We start from the raw sequence: 19,860 nt of genomic DNA, 5'->3' as shown, positions 1-19,860 counted from the left end.
TGAAGGGTTGGGCCCGACTGGCGGTTCCCACGCTGGCAGGGCATAGAGCCTCTGGGGTGCTGGGGACGTTAAGGAGAGACCTAGCAGCCAGGCTGGGGCTGGGCAGTGGGGGGTGGTGTTTCTGCCACCTGCCCGGGGGCCAGGCTGTGGGGAGCAACTGACCAAATGTCCTTTAAGGTGACTCAATCCCCAAAGAGTCTGGATCAGGCTGTCAACAGTGAAAAGATAACCACCGTTAAGGGTGACCAAGCGTTTCACGTGTGTCATCTCATTCATGTTCCCAGCAGTCCCTGGGGAGGCACGCCCACTTTTCAGAAGGGGAAACCAAGGCCTAGTGAGACAGGTGAAGAGGCTTGAATAAAAGCAGCAGGAACGGGGTTCAAGCCCAGACGGGCTCGTAGCCACCACCGTGGCCAGCGCCAGTCAGCACGCCCAGACCTGGGGTTGGCGAAGATTTCTTTAACAGGATAGAAAAGGCCTGGGCCACAAAAGAAAGGCTTTGTGAGTCTTTCACTGCAATGAGGAACTTCAGTTCATCAGAGAAATGAAAGGCCACAGACTGGGAGAAATCGTCTCGACACATAGCCCTGACAATGGACGCGTACAGAATACGTTTTAAAGCTTCTATAAATCAGTAGGTAAAACACAAACAATGTCCTTCCTCAATGAGCAAAGGACTTGAACAGCACTTCACAGAAGAGAATATCCAGACGGCCAGTGGGCACATGGAACATGTTGTTTCTCTCATCACTTGTCAGGGAAGTGCAGATTAAAAACACAATGAGATATGACCACACACCCAAAAGCCGAAGTTACAAAAACAGAACAGGTAATGTGCGGAGCAACTGGAACTCTCGCACTGCTGACGGGACCCAAGGTGGTACGGCTGCCCCGGAAACCTGCTGGGCAGTACCTGCTACAGCTGAACGCTGCCAGCGCCGTAACCCGGCAATCCCGCTCCTAGGAGCTCTACTGCGCGCGCGGCACGGCTCGATGCACAAGCGAAAAAGAAAAACGGTTTTCAGTGGTGAGGAAAGCCAGAGGACTGCACGGCCTGCCCCCGTGCTCCCTCTTCTTCCCCCAGGAAAGGCCAACACCTAGGAAACCGTGGAGAGGTGTGTCCTGACCTTTGAGCTCCTGCAGGGCTCTTTCTGGGCAGAGAAGCACATTTCCGAAGAGCTGGAACTGTGCAAAGATGGGAGAATTTCTGAGAGGGAGCGAGCTCCCTGTCACCAGGTGAGAAAACTGCAGCAGAGAGGCTGCTTTAGCAGGTCTGGGGTTGGGCCCAGGAATCTGGATTTGTAACCTGAGATTCTGACATCAGCCCATTTGCAGGATGACTTTTCTGGAGGTTTGAGGAACGGATTTTTTTTTTTTTTTTTTTTAAGAGACAGGGTTTCAGTCTGTCAGTGCAGTGATGCAATCATAGCTCACTGCAGCCCTGAACTTCTGGGCTCAACAATCTTCCCGCCTCAGGCTCCTGAGTATCTGGGACTACAGGCGCACACTACCACACCCAGCTAATTTTTTAAAAGTTATTCTTTGTAGAGACACAGCCTTGCCATGTTGCCCAGGCTGGTCTTGAACTCCTGGCCTCAAGCGATCCTCCCTCCGTGGCCTTCCAAAGCACTAGGATTACAGGTGTGAGCCACCACACCCCACCCAGGACCAGATTTTCAAAATCACTACACAGAGAACATTTTCACTGGCCTGGAGGCACCATATCACGTGGCAGAGTCTGTGTAGGGGGCTGGAGGCCAGCCTGGCAGAGGCCGGACCTGAGATGTGACCTGTGACACTAGGAAAGAGGGATCCAGGACCCTGAGAGGAAAACGGGCCATTCTGTGAGCCAGACTCAGAAAGCAACGGGGCCAGGCTTCAGGATTTCATGGGCAAAGGACATTTCAGGGCAAACACAGGATGGGCAACTTGTAACCTTGCCAACTACCATTCAGTGTCACTATTATTATAGAAAAAGAAGACAGTTTAACATTATTTAGTAAAATCGATAATGTCAAAATCAAAGTCCTCTATAAAACTGAATAAGTTTAACTTTTTGAACTCTTTATTATGTCGTTTTTCTCATCTTATTGGAGCTGGAGGCAAAACCTGACCACCACGGAGGGGCCGTGAACAGCGCCGGAAAGCAGCGCTCCGGGCCGTGAGCCCCCTGGGGCAGGGCCCTGCGCAGGACGGCTCTGGTGGGGGCCCCGCGAGTGTCCCCTCCCAGAGTGGATGGATCCATCCACACGTTCTCTACCAGGCCGTGCGTGTCCTGTGAGCCGTTCCTCCTCGCAGCCTAGCGCACGGCTCGTGTGACTGACGGCTGCCCAAGAGGGATGATCTTCATGAACTCAAGCATCTAAAATGTGATTACTGCTTTACCAGGACACCAGCCTCCCTTCCATGGCACTAATCCCTAAACAAGGACAGCAGCCATCACTTAAAGACACGATGGGCGCAACATGCCATTCTATACGCATACTTCACGGCTGAAATCAGGGCTAACTGCTATTCAGGGGAAGCGCTGTCCGTCAACACACGGATCCCCCTGAGATTTCACCGGGAAAGCAACTCGCAACTTCCAGTGGCAACACCTTGTACGTTTCAGTCATGAGGGAGCAAAACTCAAATGAACAGCCACGTGTGAAACGGAGGCCCTGTCCAAGCCAAGCCGCAGGATGAAACGCACAGTGCTCGGGTGACAGTGGGACCCGCAGGACAAGTCTAAGTGGATTCCAGCACCTGGGGTGCCAGGGATGGCTGCGCCTGCAGGTCGGAAGATGTCGTGGGGAACAGCAGTGTCCACTGTCTGGCTGCACTGCACCCAGAAGACCCCTGGCCAAGCCCCTCCTGGCTGACCCTGACAGCTCTTCCCACCCCCAGGCTTGTCCTCTGTTCATTTTTGTTTGTTTGTTTTTGAGACAGGATCTCACTCTGTCACCCAGGCTGGAGTGCAGTGGTGTCATCATGGCTCACTGTAGCCTCCGGCTCCTGGGCTCAAGTGATTCTCCTGCCTCAGCCTCCTGAGCAGCTGGGACTACAGGTGTGTGCCACAGTGCCCGGCTAATTTTTTTCTTATTTTTGTGTAGAGACGGGATCTTGATATGTTGCCCAGGCTGGTCTTGAACTCCTGGCCTCAAGTGGTCCTCCCGCCTCGGCCTCCCATAGTGCTAGGATTACAGGCGTGAGCCACTGCGCCCGGCCCCTCTGCTCATTTTAGATCTGCCTGGGCCTTTACAGGAAGGACTCTGCCTGGGGCGATGACCTGCAGAGTGGCCAGGGCTGTGTAAAAGACCTGGCCCCAGCCCGGGTCCTCCCACAACGGCCACCCCAGCCCCAACCCAGCCTGCACTTCCATTCACCTCTGTGCCTTTGCATATGTCATTCCCTCTGCCACCTGGTGGGCTCCTTTGAGGTCCAGCTTAAGTCGCCCCCTCCTGGCCAGGCAGAGCAGCTGCTCAGCAGGCCTGAGCGTGTGGTCTGTCCCTCTGTTCTATCACCACGTTCTCCCTCTGCCTAGTCCCGAGGCCGAGGCTGTGCTCCAGAGCCACGCCCCCGCCAGGCTTGTGGGAAAGGCCTGGGGCACACAGGAGAGAGAGGTTCAGGCGGCACTTCGTCCTGGCCATGCCCTGCCCCAGCCCTCCGCCTCCTCACTGCCCTCCCTGCTTGCCCCAGTTTCCACTGGTATAAGGACAAAAGGCCAACACCCAAATGTAACCTGGAGCTTTCTTCTAAGATGCCAGTGCTCCAAATTGCCACCCATAATTCGTCCACCTGTCTGTCCGTCATCCATAGACTGTCCCTCTATCATCCATCCATCACTCGTCCACCAGTCTGTCCACCCAGCGTGTGTCCATCCAACCATCCACCCATCCCCTGTTCACCCCTCCACCCTCCCATCTCCACCCAGCGTTAGCCGAGCTGACTCTAGGCTGGGACCCTGCAGGAGTGGGCCACCGAGCAGGTAGAGCTGTCTGTCCCGGGAAGTGTCCAGAAGGAGCCAGGTGACCACATGTATCAACGAAGGTCTGGACTGATCAGTGGCTACAGCCACGTCCCCTAGAGGGTCTTGTTAGAAATCTGGGTCTGGATTTCTGAGCCCAACTCCAGACCTGTGGGGTCAGAATCTCCAGCGGTAGACCCTGGGCACGTGCACCTCTCACAAGCCCCCGGAGCTTCCGATACACGTCACGGTCTGCGGGGAGCCGCCACAAGGCTTCCCTCACCCACCCGTTCATTCTCTCAGTAAGCATCTGTAGAACAAGAACGTTAATGGGTTTATGAAGTATTAAGTGAGGAGGTCTGGCCCATCTGTGCCAGCACTGGGTCCTCCTGGCAGACTCTCCCCCTTGATCTGTGCATCTTAAAGTTGGGGTGCTCTGCCTCACGGGGGGGGGGTGTCCTTGACTTGGGTATATGAAGCTACAGGGGGCGAACACAGCACCTCTTCCTGTTAGCTAGCTTTGTCTGGGACTAAGTCACGTAAACCCTGGTTTTTATGCAGACAACAAACACCCAAACACTACAGAGCACAACACACACTTGCATAGGATTTTAGAGATAAAACAAGAGACTTCAAAGAAACCCCCAGCTCACAGCAGCTGAGGACGCGTCCCAGGCCCCAGGGGACTGTGATTTTGGGTAACAGTGGGAAAAGCTGGCAGGAGGACGAGCCCCACGGACCGGGCGCTGCCCCAGGGGGACCTCTGTGGCAGCACAGCCCGGCCAGGCCCATCTCCCAGCGACTCTGGGACGCAGAGGCGGAGCCACACACAGCCACTCTCCCTGCCCTTCCCCACCACGGGGGACAGAACTGCGCCATGGAAGAGGCGCCTCCCCGAGTCTTTACCTAGAACTCGATTTCAAACCCCGCAGACAGCAGAGGAGAACGCGGCCCTCACAGGGGGAGGCTGATTAAAGGGGACCCGCTTCCCCGAGACGCGCCACTCCTGTCAAAACTTCACTGTGTTTTGAAACGCTGGGGGTGTTTGAAACATGTTCATTAGCTATGAAAAAGGCGGCTTTCACACGAAGGAGAGGCTGGTGTCTGCAAGCTGCCCCTCTTTCCCAAAGCGGGCTGGAAAGTGGCTGGAGAGACGTGGTCTCGTTGCCGGCATCCCCCCACCAAGCAGGACTTCGGGCTGGACGTCTGCGCTGTGGTGCCAAATCCCCGAGAGGACAGGCAGGGGCATGTGGAGATGGCCCGGACATGGAGCTGGACCCAGCTGGGCACGACTCGCTTCAGCCACTCACTAGCCGAGAACTGAAACTCTCCCCCCAGCCTCAGTTTCCCCACCAGTACAGCAGAGACCCTCTCCTGTTAGGAGGCCTGGCTTCCCTCTCTGGACATGGGAGGTGACTGGCAGGACAGTGTGTGTTTCACAGTGAGGACTGAATGGATCCTTCTCCCAGGCTGAAGTTCCGCGGGGCAGGGCCCGAACCGGCCTTCCCAGAGAGCAGCCCAGGGCCCAGCACAAATCCTTGTCGAATGAATGAATGAGCGAACAAATGAGCTCTAGTTTGCACCCCAGGTCCAGATGGATTCCTCCCTTCCCCCGGTCTGGCATCACCTCATCTCTAACAGGTTGTGCCCCTGAAAATGCCAGGGACGTGGCAGCCAAACAAGCCACGGTGGCCGCCCTCACCGCACACCCAGGGGTCAGCGCTCAGAACCTCGGCCGGAACTCAGGCTTGAATTCTATCTGCTCCAGCAGGGTTTCTGGGTCAAAGGGGTCGGCAGGATGTTCCCAGGCACCTGCGCTGCTGGGACGGGGCGTGGGGGGGACGTGACTGCATGGTCCTGTGCCTGCACTGACGGTGTCCCCAGGGACGCCTGGCCGCGAGGGCCATCTATCCACCCAGCAGACGTTCCACGAGGCCCAGCAATGCACCGGTGCCAGGCCTGGGCACAGACACTGCAGGCAGCACAGACACACGACAAGGAGAGAAGGCTCTGTCCTTCCCTGTCCTTCCCTGCGGGGCCAGGACACGGCCCCCAGGCCCCTGGCCGACACGCTGCTGGGGAGGTCGGATGGGCCCTTCCTCGTGAGAGCAGGCGCTGGGAACCACATTGTCCCCACCCGAGAGCTCGCTGGGGACCCTCTGTCAACCCCATCTCTGGGCACCCATGACCCCAGGCCACGCTGCGGGCTGGTTCCCCAGAGAAGGGCACCCGGACCTGGGCTGACTCCCCAAGGGGCTCCACTACCCGCTTGCTGAGTTGGCCACAGGGATGTGGTCTCACCTCTCTGAACCTCAGTTTCCTCATCTGCAAAACAGAGATAATAAGCCTGTTGTGATGATTTATAAAAAAACATGTTTTCTGAACTGTTTTTAAAGGCTCATCTCCATTGTTAACTCACCTTTGGGGTGAGTTTGGTGACTACAGAAAACCGAATTTAAGGGCTGCTCTGGGAGGGGCTGAAGTGGCCCCAGGCTCCCGGGCACCCTGGGCGTGCGGTTTAGAATCATGGAGCCTGGCACCCTGCCTGCACACAGTGGGCCCTCAGGAGACGGTGCCACCTGTCCCCTCACTATGCCACCTGGGACTGTCTGTCCCCCTCAAAAGCAGTGAAAGTTGCATAATGGTATGTCCCCTGCACCCAGCCCAGGGCCACGCATTCCGCTCGAGGAAGGAGGAAAGAGCTTGTGCCCCGTGGCCAGGCTGAGCACCGGGAGACCCAGCGTGCCCTGACCGCTTGTGCCTGACACGGTCGCCCCCAGCCAGACCTGTCCCCGCAGCCCCAGAGGCGGCGCAGGGCCCTGCCTGGGCCTGGGTGGGAGCCGGCGCCCTGCCCGCCCTGAGCAGCCCGCGGCCGCTCTGTCACCGCTGCCGCGGAGCCGGGCCTGCTCTCCCAGCCCCGCGATTTGTCTTGTAGCTGCTGCCGTTGCTCGGAGCGAGACACTTGCTTGTAGCTTGAGAGCTGTGTATAGGCAAATCTTTCATTTTTCTTTCATTATGCCGGCGCGTACTGTCACTTAATTTTTATGTATGCGATCCTTCCTGACAAATATGATCTGCTGCCTGGTAATTTGTCTGACGCTCATTCTGTTCTGTGCTCTAATTACGGCTCCTATTCCTGACACCGAGGCAGCCGCTCTGCCACCGCTGGGTACCGCACCTGTCAGCCCGACCATGGCACTGACTAATGCCCTTTCATGCCAGCCTCGTGTTAGCAAATACGGAGGCGGGGAGGGGGCCCGGGGAGGGGCGGGCAGGAGGAAATCAGATTTGCATAAGCCCAGCTCTCGGGTCAGCAGCCTTAGGAGACAAGGTGGTTGCCAGGGCGACGTGGCTGCCACCACGCGCTCCCGCATAGTAGGTGCGCACTGGATGCAGCGGATGCATAATTCATACCCACGCACAGGGTGTGAAGGGGCCCCTGCCCCCGTGTTCTTCCTGAGTCGCGATGCAACGGCAATTAGTTCAATCTCTTGCCTGACCAAACGTGTGTGTGAGCCGTAGCTGCTTGCAGAACCACGCTGTGGGAGGGGTCTTTCCCTGTGTCTTGGGGACTTCAGGTCCTGGACTTTGGCTCTGCCCCCTCGCCAGTCTGGAGCCCTGGTGGGGGCACAGGTGCCCTCAGTTCTGGGAGCTTGTCCTGCAAGCAGGGGCTTGCCGGGCCCCCGTGCCGGCCGCAGCTCAGTGGGCAGCTCCTGGACGCGGGCACATGGCCTGGAGCGGGGACAGGCCCCGGGAGGATCCTTCACCCACGACGCAGCCCGGTCAGCTGCTCAGAGACCTCAGGAAGAGCCGCGCTGACGAGGGCGGCCTTCTCCCAAGTTCCAATTCCTTCTCATTAATATAATAAGTGCACCAGTCCAAGTCGATAAAATCACACTGTCGCATGAGACCACATCTCTGCCCGTTCCTGACGATCCGATCCTAACCGGCTCTGACGGAGCGCCGCAGTCTCTTCCGCAGTGGGACGGAGAAAGGCTTGGAGCTGACGGACAGGGGACAGGAGGTGGCGGTTTTAACTCTTTGACAGTTTCCCTTGAATTTTTTGGCCTTTCAAAGCTCTTAAACCAGATAAGTAAACAGGATTTCAGATTCCTCCTCTGCAAAAAGGAAGGATCCAGCGGACCCTCTGGGCTATCAAAGGTGTGACGGGAGAATCACACACTCCCTGGGGCAGGCCCTGGCACGTCCCTTCCCTTGGAGCTGAAGGAAGAGCTCCCGAGGCCCTGCCAGGTGTCCCAGGGTTGGATGGGAATGAGAGTTTCAAAACGAAACACCCCCGACCCCCACGAGCAGCTGCAGTGCTGAAGGCCAGTTGGTGCATTTCTCCTCACTGCGCGCAATGCTCTGGGTCTCAGCCACCGCGACCTGTGTGAGCAGTGACAGTTTCCACGGGAGAGTGTGGCTTCCAGAAAGCCTCTCTGCCCTCACCAGACGCCGCCGCCTGCACACCAGACTTGCCACAGGCACCCGCAGCCCTCTGCTCGCAGCCGGGCTCCCTCCTGCAGACACCGGGTGACTGGGGCCGTGCACGCAAGGGAAGAGGGACCTCGGGAGCACCTTCCTCTGCAAATGCACCTCAGACAGCCCGGAACTGGCTTTGGGAAACCAGGAGGCCCTGCCCACCCCAGGGGCCGTGCGGAAACCCCATTACGCCTCGTTGTCGTGCACAGGAGACCCTATAACCGTGTTCCACTGGGGACCTTGTTGGTTCCTATGTTCTAATTAAATGAAAAATTCTCCATCATCCACCGTTTCAGGTTTCACACTTGGTTAGGTGCCTGGCATGTGGATTCTGAAGCTTGCACCGCTTCTTGTGCCCCGAAACACACGTCTGCCAAGCCCAGCCCTTCAACACCCCTGACCCCCAGGGTGGCGTCCAGCCCCCCGAGCTCGGCATTCAAGGCCCCATCTGCCTTTCTTGCGGCTCCTACAGCATCCTGAGGACCAGCTCTCTGCCGAACCAAGGCAGCTGCTCGGCCTCACGCCCAGGCTTTCCCATTCTTTCCTGGAATGCTGTTCCCTCCCTCCCTGTCCCAACGGCTCCTAGTCACCTTCCACGGTTCAGCTAGAATGTCACCTCCTCTTGGGTGAGCCCTCGGCCCCCACAACTTCAAAACTGCCTGTTTAAAAGCCAAAAACTGGAAACAGCTCAATGTCCACCCCCCAGAGGGATGGGCCTAGTGTGGCGTGCCCACGATGGGACACCACACGGCAAAGGGAAGGCGGAATGACAGTGTCAACAGCAGACACACCTCCCGCTCTGTATAATGGGCTCAGTGGCCTTTCCTGGGAGGGACAGGAGGTGACAAGAGGGTGCAGGGACGCCCTAACCAGGCTCCCCCAGGCCTTAGTTTCTCCCTTCTGGGTTACTGTTCTGCATAGATGAGTCAACTCTGGGGCTCACAAAAGGCATTTGCCTGCACTAACCGACCAAGGGCACGTGGGGAGAATATCTGCATTTCCCTGCAGGACCCCCGGGGGCTGCTGGGATGCAGACAGGCCCCCCCCCTTACCTAGGGAGTGGGCTGCGGTGGTCTCGGAGCTGAAGAAACGGCCCAGACCGAGGTCACCAAGCTTCACGATGCCTGTGGCCGTGATGAACACGTTGGCAGGCTTGATGTCTGCGGGACAAGGAGAAGCGGGTTGGCGTGGGGGTAGGAGGCTGGGGTGGGTGAGGCAGGACAGGAGGAGGGGGTTGGCCCAGGCAATGCCCTCGGGGCAAGACCCCACCCTGGCTCTGGCTGTGGGGCCTCAGGAAATTTACCATCTCTCTCTGAGCCTCAGTTTCCTCACCTGTAAAATGGGTCTAATTTCACCTACTTCCCAGAGCTGCTGCGAGGTCTACGAGAGCAGAGATTCTTGTGCTACTGTTTCCTTTTCTAGTGCGGTATGGCCTGAGCCTCGCACACAGCAGGCGCTCAGTGGAAATCTGTGTAACGCATGGAGCACTCAGTGAGGTACCTGTGCTGCACCCCAGTGCGAGAGTGGCGCCTTCCACACGGCACATGCCAGTCATCAGAGGACTGAACGAACCGAGGGATCAGGGCAGGTTCCCTCCTGCAACTTGTCAACTTTTGGGAACGCTCCTTTGTAGGTGTCCCACCTCCTTTGCCCAGCCAACTCCTGCTAAGACGTCGAAGCCCATGTGAAAGTCGCCCTCTCTGGGCGGCTTCCCCACCTCCCAAGCCGGTGCTGGGGACTGGAGACAGTGTGCTGGGCGTGGCCCCGCTCCCAGTGGCTCGTGTAACTGTCTGGCACGGGGCGCCCCCTCCGTGGGAGGCCCTGATGCGGGGCACGTGTGCAGTTGCTGGACACCCACCTACATGGGGATACAGGGTGGCCCAACGTCCTCACAGGCTGCCCGAGGAGCCAGGCGGACTCAAGGGAGGCTCCTTCTGGGGCCCCACCTGGCCTCCTGTCGGCTCCCCGAGGGCGGCACGTACCTCGGTGCATCACGCGACGCGAGTGCATGTGCTCCACGGCGCTGCACAGCTGCACGAAGTACTTCCACACCGTCCTCTCGGGGATGAGCCGCTTCTGCTTCTTGAAGTACTGCGTTGGGAGACAGACAGATGGACAGGCCAGGTGAGTGCTGTGAGGGGCACGGCTGCGGGACGACGCCCTGTCCTTTCCCCAGTGGGCAGCTGGTACCTGGTGTGGGGGTGGGGGGGTCAGGCTGCTGAATACACAGTAAACCCAGAACCCAGCATGCACACTCACTAGGGCTTCTGGGACCTCCTGGACACATCCACAGGGAGCTTCCTGCAGGAGTGGACTGGGTGTGGGACTCCCCTACCCCCAGCCGTGGCCGGGCCAGGGAGGGCGGCACCCAGCACACATTTGTGGCTAAATCCGAGCCGCCACCGCGTCCTTGGAGGCGGCAAGTCTCAGCACACCACGACTGTTAACAAACACGGCGGGAACCTCGAGGAAGTGGGCTTGACATTCTCAAATGGACCCCCTAGTTTCAACAGGCATTAGTCTACTTCACTGGAAAGACATCTGATGTTCCAGAAAAAAAAAAAAAACAACAAAAACAAAAAGCCCTTAGGCTGCACTGAACGAGCTGTAAGCAAGCGAAGGTCTAGAGGGAGCAGGCCGGGGGCACGTCCGCAGCCACAGTTCAGACCAAGACGGGGGTCTCCTGGGTGCCAGGCCCGGCGGGGGCAGGGCAGGACTCGTACACCGGCTATCCGAGTGCCAGGTTTTTGTGCAGGGCCTTGTCACTCCAGAGCAGCCCTCCTCTCCCCAGACAGCCGCAGGCAGGGCTGTGGGCCGCGTGTCAGGCCGCTGCTCTGGCGCACGAAGGCAGAACTGACCTGGGACGTGCCCGGCCCGGGAAAGGCTGAGCTCACGTTCGCCAAGTGCCTGCCCTAGGCAGGGAGGGCCCGTCCTACAGACGAGGACACCGAGGGCTGCACAGTGACCGCAGAGTCACAGCTCAAGCCCGGGCCTTCCGTCTAGAAAGCCCAAGCTCCTAGCCCACTCCTGAGGACACCAGTCACCGCTGGTATGAGGTGTTGAGCTCAGAGAGGTTTAAGGAGCGTGCTCAACGTCACCCAGCTGGGATCTGGGTCTGGACACCTCCCACAGTGGGACAGTCGTGGCTGGGACCCAGCCCCTGGCCTCGCAGCAAATCCCCTGACGCTCTCCTGAGGCGCCTTCTGGGAGAAGGACCTCACGGCGAGCCGTCCCAGGCTCTCAGCACAGACCCCCACCCCGGGCACCCCCAGGCCCCCGTGGTGGGCCAGGCTGGGATGTTATTTACGCTATGATGTTAGTTAATCCTCATTACAGCATTTAAGTGGGGATGCGCGTGGCCGAGAGTGGTGATTTTCTAAATGTCACATCCTGTAAGTGCTGTCTGACATTTAGCGGGAAGGCGCAGAGTCTCTGGTGGATTCCAGGGCGGTGGCAGCTCCTGGCTTCGCTGTTCCTCATAAATAACGCTGATACTGTGGCAGTGGTGGCCGTGCCTGGCCCTGCGGCTACAGGCCCTTGGGACACAGGCCTTGCTGGCCAGCAGCCTCCAAGGCCAATGGGGCGACGACGGTTGGGGCCCTGGCAAGGCCCCTGTTCCTCTGGAAACCCAGAGGCAGCCTGAGAGTGGGAACGCACTGTGCTGGGTATATGTCACAGACGAGGAAACTGAGGCACAGGGTTCTGCCCAAGGCCATCTGGTGGGCGGGTCTGACTTGGGGCCTTGAGCCAGGTGGGAGTGAGTGGAAGCAGGTGGGGAAGGGGAGTGGGGGAGGGGAGGCAGCACGCCAGGGCAGAGGGACCCGAGGCCCTGAGAAGCCAGTCTACACCCTGGATCAGGCCTGCTGGTCAGAGGCTGTCTGAACCCTGAGCCCGCACTGTCCCTGGGGAGGCCAAGGAAGGCTGCAGGATGCAGGGGAGGCTGGATGGGGAGGGGACGACCCATCCCAGGCCAGGCACGGACGGAGGTGCCAGATGCTGGCTGGACACGCACACACCTCCTCCTCTCCCAGCCTGGGGGCGTGTGCACCCAGGCCCGCGGCGCCCTGGGTCCGGGTGGAAACTGAGGCTCAGGAAGAGAGGATTTTGCTCCCCCCCCCCCACCTGTCTGACCCCCACCCACTGCACGGACTGGACTGAGAGGCCACGAGGGTGGTCTGGGGTCCACTGGGGCAGTGCTGGAAGGTGACAAGGAGGTACCCCTCCTCCATCACCTGCTTGTCCCTGCCCTCACCGCTCCCTCCACTCTGCATCTAGTCTTTCTTCTAGAACACAGAGCTGACCATGTCTGCACCCTGCCCTGAGTCTTAGGAAGCTTCTCCGGCTTTGGGCTGTGGCCTGATCCTGAGCCTGGAGCGAGAGGCCCGCATGGTCTGCCGGTCCTTGCCTCTGCCCCACCGGGTGTTTCCACCCCCGGGCTCCTCTACCAACTGCTCCTGCTTCTGGACTGCTCCTCTCCCCTCAAGTCTCGGCTCAAGTGCCACCTCCTCCAGGAAGCCTCCCCAGACTCCCACAGGGCTTGAACTTGGCTTGTTCATGCTGGCTGCTTGTTCACGGGTCTGCCTTCCTGTTAGAATCCAGGCTCCCCAAGGGCAGCACCCACGCCAGTGGCACCCTCAGGTCTTGGCACAAGGGCCGGCACACAGAGGGTGTGCAACGCGTGCGTGTTCAGCCAGAGAATAACACATGAAAGAGAAACAAGTAAAGCGGGTGGGGGAGGAACTAAGACATGATGTAGCACATCTGCTCCCACCAGGGATCCGAGTGGAGATTAACATCCCTGCAAACACATTAACATGTCAACGAAAATATAAAAGCAGGTGATAACAGCTCAAGTAATGCCACTTCCCAGCGACGCACATATTCCTGGGAGCCAAATTTCAGAAGAGCAAGCACCGGGCAATTGCTCAGTCCCCAGCGCCTGGTGGGAACGATGGAGAGTCCACGTCTGGCCGTTTTCCAAGTGTCGCTGGGAGCTGGGTGGGGCTCCAGGGGAGGGAGCGACGGGGGCCCATAGCAGTGGCCTGGAGACTCGGGTCCCAGAGGGGAAGCGAGGGTCTTGAGGGAGGTACGGGGAGTGGGCCGAGGGCTGGGCCTGGGGCTCAGGCAGACCTGGCCTGGCCACTTAGAGGCTGTGTACCTTGGGCGGGAGACTGTACCTCTCTGAGCTTGCTCTCTGAGGACAGCAGGGGCTCAGTGAGCGGAGCATGACATGCTTGGCCCAGTCACGGCCAACAGCAGGTGCTCTCTCAGTGGAGCTGCCGTGGTCCCTGGCGCCAGACCCAGGGTGGACCTCGCCCTGGGCCCTGGGAGGTGGGCGAGGCGGGTGGAGGTGTGTGCTGGGGTGGGGGGTACAGTGCGGGGGGCAGACCTGGTGCCAAGCCTGCCTGTAAGCTTGGCCGGTCGCTCCACCTCTCGAAGACCCTGGGAGCTGGCCATTACATGGAAATGACAATCCCCCTCTAGGGCTAGGGAGATCACTTTGGGGACGACGTCCATTGAAAGGTACCATGCCATGAAAACAGAGACCTGGGCCACAGGCATGGCTCTGTCCCACAATGCTGGGTGTCCTCAGGCAAGTCTCATAACCTCTCTGGGATCAGGGTTCCCCTTCTGTGAAATGAAGCAGTTGGACCTATAAGACGCCGTCCTGAGAGCTGAGTTCTGACCTGACGGGCTGCTGTCCCTGCTCCTCTGAGGCAGAAGTGGCCCGTGAGCCCGTGGACGGGCTGGGGGTTGGCCCTCTAGCAGCCACCAGCCTCTCTGGGCATCACGGTGCCTTGTCTTGTGCACACAGGGCTCTCCTGCGAGCAGAGCTTCCCTGCGGCTGATGGCAAGAGAGAGATACCCCAGCAATGGCCACAGGGATGGAGCCCAGAAGGCCCTTGCCGGACCACAGCTGAGCCTGCGGGCATTGGCAAGGAGGGCAGGGGAGAGGCTGCGGCCCTGGGCTCTGTGTCTGGGCAGCCCTGGCCCCTGCCCGCCCTCCGGCCTGGCCTCACCTTGATCATCTGCGAGAGGTCGCCCGCGTCGGCCAGCTCCAGCACGATGTTCAGCTCGTTGTCTTCGATAAACGAGTCCAGGTACTTGATGATGTTTGGATGGTTCAGTTGCTGTGCGAGGAGAGAGAGGGAGGGAGGGCGCCAGTGAGAGACGGTGTGGCCCCAGCGCCTGCCCCACGCGGCCCTGGCACTTGCCGGAGAGGAGCTCGCCTGGGGAAAGACCTGCGCTTTGGCGTCAGGCAGACCTGGGTGACGCTGGGAAAGCCACTTTGCATCCCTGAGTCTGTTTCCTCATCTGTAAAATGGGCATAATGTTTTGAAATGTAGTTATGAAGATAGGATAGGCTAACACCCTTGCAGTGTGTGACACGGCAGCTACGTGACACTCAACAGACACTTGCAGAAATGACCCCCCTCCCGCTCGCCACCCACACCCCTCAAGGGCAGGACTGGGCCCCCACCGGCGTGGCCCTGTGCTCGGCACGTGGCAGGCTGCAGTCGTTACTCAGGCTTCACCTCCTCCCTTGCGCCATCCCACGCTTTCTCAATTTCTGACCCACCCCTTGTGAAGTCTTGAGGAAACACTTGTGGTGAGAGCCGCATGGCCGACCGCTCAGCGCTGAGCCCCTGCCTCTGGCCCCCGCGCGACAACTGCGTGTTTGCTGATGGCAGAGTGTGGAGCTGGCCGGGACGGTGCCCCACGCGGGAGTCGGGCCCCGCCAGGCTAAGAGGAGCCCCTGGCAGCTCTTTATCATGAAACTGACTGTGTACACCAAAGCGATCCCAGGACCTGGGGAAAGTGCAGGGGACCCGAATATCCACAGGCCAATTTAGAGCATATCTTCTAAAAGGCCCGGAGCCTTTCTGAAAGGCCGCATGCCGACCTGTGCCCGTCCCCAGGTTCTAGAATGAGGGGAACATGGGTGGACCTCACAGAGCCACGCCATCTGCCATTCATCCCTTGCCAGGCCAGGGCGCAGGGGTGGGCACTCGGTCAGGGAGGCAAAGGAAAGGCAAAAGCTGCTGGCCCACTTGGGCCTGGGCAAGGCTCCAGCGTGTGCTCTTGAATGTCTTCAGGAATGTTCTTAGAAACTAGCAAGGGGCAGGCCAGGGCAGCAAGCCCCGAAGAGCTGCCCTGTCCTGGGAGGGGAAATGTCAGGTGTAAACCTGGTGGGAGGAGGAAGCTGAGGGAGGAGCTGGGACTCTGTCCTGGCCCACACCCAGGCAGGCTGGCAGTGGCGAGATGGAATTTCCAGGCAGGGGAGACGACTACTAACTGTGAAATGGTCATGGAGGACTTGGAGGGCCCATGGCAAGGGAATCCACCTAGATAGGGGATGCCACGGAAGACTTCCTGGAGGAGGTGGCATTTCAGCTGAGGTCTGAAGAGTGAATGAGAATTGCAAGGGGGTATGAGGGAGCTGCCTGTGCAAAGGCCCTGTGTTGGGAGAAGTATGTCACATCCCGGTGGCTTCGAGCTTCAGAGAGTAAAGCCCTGAGGGCAGTGTTTCAAAGGAGAGTGACCTTGCATGGGGGCCCTTTACTCCTGGCTCTTCCTCCCACCCTTCCGCCATACCCATCCCCCAGCAGCTGCCAGCACAGCCAGGCTGTGCTCCTCCCAGACAGAACATGGAACCAGTCTACGATGAGTCTTCCCCACTGGGCTGCATCCCCACGTCTAGCATTCAGTGGTGCTCAGAAATCGTGCTGAATGCCTGAATACACGCCTGCGTTCCAAAGGGACCCACCTTCCTGTCTCACACTTGGCACCTGCTGACCCCACCAGCCTGTACTGGAAGTTTTGGGTTTGGGATCTTGGCACGAATGACAGGGACAATGTTACCCAGCTGCCCCATGAGAACCACGTTTCCTTTTGTTTTGTAGGAAGCACCTCGTGGCCTGGCACATCCTGTTGACTTCCCTGCCTCACGTGTCCTGTCCTCGAGTGAAGGGGTTCTACACGCGTGCACACTGAGCACAGCCTGTTCCTGGTCCCCGGTCACAGACATGTGCCACCGCAGCCCCTGCCTTGCAGCTGCCTGAGCCTGGAGTAACCCAGGCCTGGCTGGGCGAGGATTCTGTCCCTTCCCCAGGGCTGCGGCACAGCCGAGTGCCATCGAGCGTGGGCTTCAGAGGTGGCACGCCCCTTGCTCACGAGCTGTGTAGCTGTGGCCGGCTTCTGACCTCTCAGGACCTCAGTTTCCTCATCCGTGGAAGGGGCATGATGACAGCAGTGCCGTTCAGGGCGCTGGGGGCGTCGGTGAGGAAATGTGTCTGCCGAGCCCTGAACGGCATCTAGTGTGTGGTTCGCGCTCAGCCCGAGGCAGCCCCTGTCGCCATGGGTATCACCTCGCCTGCCAACGCCAGCCCCTTTCTAGAACGCCAATCCAGCCCCCCTGGTAGCCCACCAGAGCAGACACTCGGAACTCACCCCTGGCCACGTGCCCCAGCTCTCGGCCACGCCTGCAGCTCCCCTTTCGTTCCTGAGTGGGTATCTGGCCTGCCGACACCTGCAGCCCCGTGCCCCCCCCTCCCGTAACCCACACTGTCGCGGTTCCCTGAAGCAGGCTCAGCTCGGCCTTTCGGAGATCGTGCCCTGGCCTCTGCAGGGTCTGCCCGGGAATTGGGTTGCCCCTGGACTCCCTGGCCCCTTGCTTGCCTGCATCACCCAGGAAGGTCACCATCTGTGGCCCACCTGTTCCCCCACCAGCCTGGGAGTCCCCGAGGGCAGGGCCTGCAGAATAAACTGCTAATCTGAAATCCTATAGCTCCGGCTTTGCCAGGCGACACGGCCACCAGCAGCCCCACTTCGCTGGAAACTGCCAAGCAAACTCTCTACATGTTTTACGGGAGAGGAAGGCACCAAGTGAGTGCCCACTATGTGCTTTGCAGGTACTATTTTATTTAATCCTCTCAATCCTCCCATATCCTGTGGGGCAGGTATTCTTGCCATTGAGCAGATGGGCAAACTGAGGCTCAGGGAGATTAAGTCACTTGCCTAAGGCCACACAGCGTGTAAATGAAGACACTGGGGTCTAAACCCAGGCTCCCAGCCCTCCGAAGCCAGAACCTTTTCTCCTCTGTCACTGCCCAGATCCCAGGCAGAATCCTAGGCCTGCGGGGGTGGGGAGGGATCTCCAGCAGAGAAGGGCCCCAGCCCAGGGCCAAAGTCTAGACCAGAAAGACCTGTTATCCTTGGCTCTGGGGAGACCGACCAGAAGCCAGCGGCAAGGGGAGGGCCGACCACAGACACACCCACTGTCGCCTGGCATGCGTGGCCGGCGTGGCCTGGCCGGCGGCTCATCTGTCCTTCAGGAGGACGTGTGCAGCCAGCCAGCTCCAGCCCAGCCAGGACTTCTGCCCACAGCGGTGCTCCTGCCATCTCCTGGTGGGGGCCTGGGAGGAGCCTAACAGGACGAGCCCCCCAGCACTCAGGAAAGCTGCGCCCACACGTGACGCTGCTGACACATCCGGCAGAGGCACCTTGTGGCAGGGTGCGGGGGAGAAAAGCACAGAGCCGTGGCTGAACATTCGGGTGTGTGAGCTCCGCACAGCGCAGAGCAAGAGCAAAGGCTGCAAGGCAAGATGGAAAGGGGCTGAGACAAAGAGGGAGACAGAGTTGGAGCCAGACAACGACGCCCACACTCGACTCCTCCCCGGGCAAAGCTGGTCCACAGGTCACTGCGCACACAAGGGGAGCCTCGCAGGGAAGGACTTCTGTGCCGGGTGCTGCCATCGACAAGCAGGCGTGCCGTGCGGCAAGGACACGTCTGCGGGCAGGACCCTGAGGGCTGGGCAGAGCTGTGGGCAAGTGCTGCCCCTGCCGGGCCACACAGAAACTCCGGAGCTGCTGCGCCCGAAAGGCTCTGTTTCTGAGCTCAGCGGGGCTGTGACGGACGTGACGCAGCCCAGCCAGGGTCCCAGGCTCCCTGGGAAAGAGAGGCTCCCGCCCGGCCCAGGGCACTCACCTTCAGGAGGCCGATCTCCTTGACGCAGTCCTGCCTGGCCTTGGCGTCCATCATCTCAAAGATCTTGGGCGGAAGGGAGAGAGAGGGTGGTGAAGCCTGGCGCCCGGGGCACACACGGGAGCCACGGGGGCCTGAATTCCAGTCCTGGCCCTTCCGCCCCTCGCAGAGCAAGTCACAGCTCGGGAACTGAGCTCCCACCCCGCAAATGCCTACTGCGTGCCCTTCGGGACCCGGCGCTGTGTCATCGCCTCACCGACACCACTCCACGAGGCAGGATTATGTACCCAACTTACAGAGGCGGCGGCTGAGAACACACACTGGAGCCTCAGGTCTCCCCTCTGTAAACAGGGCCCGACCCCACAGTGTCGTCGGGTGGACTGACTAGGGCCATGCGCCTGCAGCACCCGGCACCGAGCCCCTCGCACCCCAGCCCTGCAGTGCTCGCTCAGTGAGGGTCCCCAGCGCCGCCTGACTCACAGGCACAGACACAAGGTCGGCATTCGGCAGCCCTACACAAAACCCATCCCGGCACGAAAGGACCAAGACAAGGAGAGCCCAGGCGAGCCCCTTCTCGGAAGCTCAAGAGCAGACACTGGGCCTTTTCTGGACAGGGGAGCCCACCTTCCCTCCGGCGCGTGATGTCTCCTCTGCCCCCCAACCTCACTCCCTCTCCTGGGCCTCCGCCACCCACGCTGTCAACCTCGTTCTTCAAGGGCCAATGAGCAAATCCAGGGGCTTGGGAAGCATGGCTGGAGGACTCAGCGCCGTTTCCTCCGGCAAAGTGGCATTCAGATGGGCCCGGTGGCGCTCGTGGACATGCTCCTGGCCTGACTTTACTGCTAGACCTCCTCCCTGCATTTAGGAGGGACACAGAGGGCAGGAAGGACGTGGAGCCCAGAATTGTGGAGGGGGCACAGGTACCAGGCGAGGGGACGTGGTCTGCACCTCAGCTCCCCTAACTCACCCGGGCCCTGTCTCCTCATGTGAAAGACAGATGACAACCCCTCCCAGAGCGCTGCAGTCAAGGTTCCACGCGATCCTAGCACAACCCAGCATACAGCAGGTGCTCAATGCATGCACTTTTCTTTTCCTTTACGGTTCGCAACGTCACGAGTCCACCCGGTTCTCTCCATGAGTTGGGCATTAATTGCCCTCATTCAGAGGTGGGGAGGGGAGGGGAAGGGACTGGCCCAGGGCCACCACGTTCAGACGCAGAAGCTGGCACCCGGGATGCAGCTCTGACCCCAAGGGTCACCGGCTCACCTGCACCTTCTTCAGAGCCACTGTCTTCCTGTCCAGCAGGCAGGTGGCTTTGTACACCTCGCTGAACTGTCCTCGGCCTATCTTCTTCTCGATCTGGAAGTCCGCCAGCGAGCAGCGAAAAGACAGGGTGCTGGGGTGTCTCTGGAGAAGGGGGACAGATGGCATCAGTCACCAGTCAGGC

At 59.7% G+C, this 19,860-nt stretch overlaps 1 protein-coding gene across 3 annotated transcripts in view; it reads right to left on the bottom strand.

Moving 5' to 3' along the window:
* The window catches only part of NEK6 (NIMA related kinase 6), a 90,010-nt gene that overhangs the window by 11,643 nt on the left and 58,507 nt on the right, over nucleotides 1-19,860 (bottom strand). For all 3 annotated transcript variants that reach the window (XM_069476769.1, XM_069476771.1, XM_069476770.1), the window contains exons 3-7: nucleotides 19,680-19,820; nucleotides 18,417-18,479; nucleotides 14,449-14,559; nucleotides 10,411-10,519; nucleotides 9,481-9,588 (exon numbers count right to left, since the gene is read on the bottom strand). In XM_069476769.1, coding sequence (XP_069332870.1) covers nucleotides 9,481-9,588; nucleotides 10,411-10,519; nucleotides 14,449-14,559; nucleotides 18,417-18,479; nucleotides 19,680-19,820 — 532 coding nt within the window. The remainder of the gene's footprint in view (nucleotides 1-9,480; nucleotides 9,589-10,410; nucleotides 10,520-14,448; nucleotides 14,560-18,416; nucleotides 18,480-19,679; nucleotides 19,821-19,860) is intronic.

Source organism: Eulemur rufifrons, chromosome 7 (assembly GCF_041146395.1).
Source record: "Eulemur rufifrons isolate Redbay chromosome 7, OSU_ERuf_1, whole genome shotgun sequence".
Lineage (NCBI taxonomy): Eukaryota > Metazoa > Chordata > Mammalia > Primates > Lemuridae > Eulemur > Eulemur rufifrons.
Note: the sequence above shows the minus strand (reverse complement) of the source record. Positions and strands in the feature narration are given on the sequence as shown.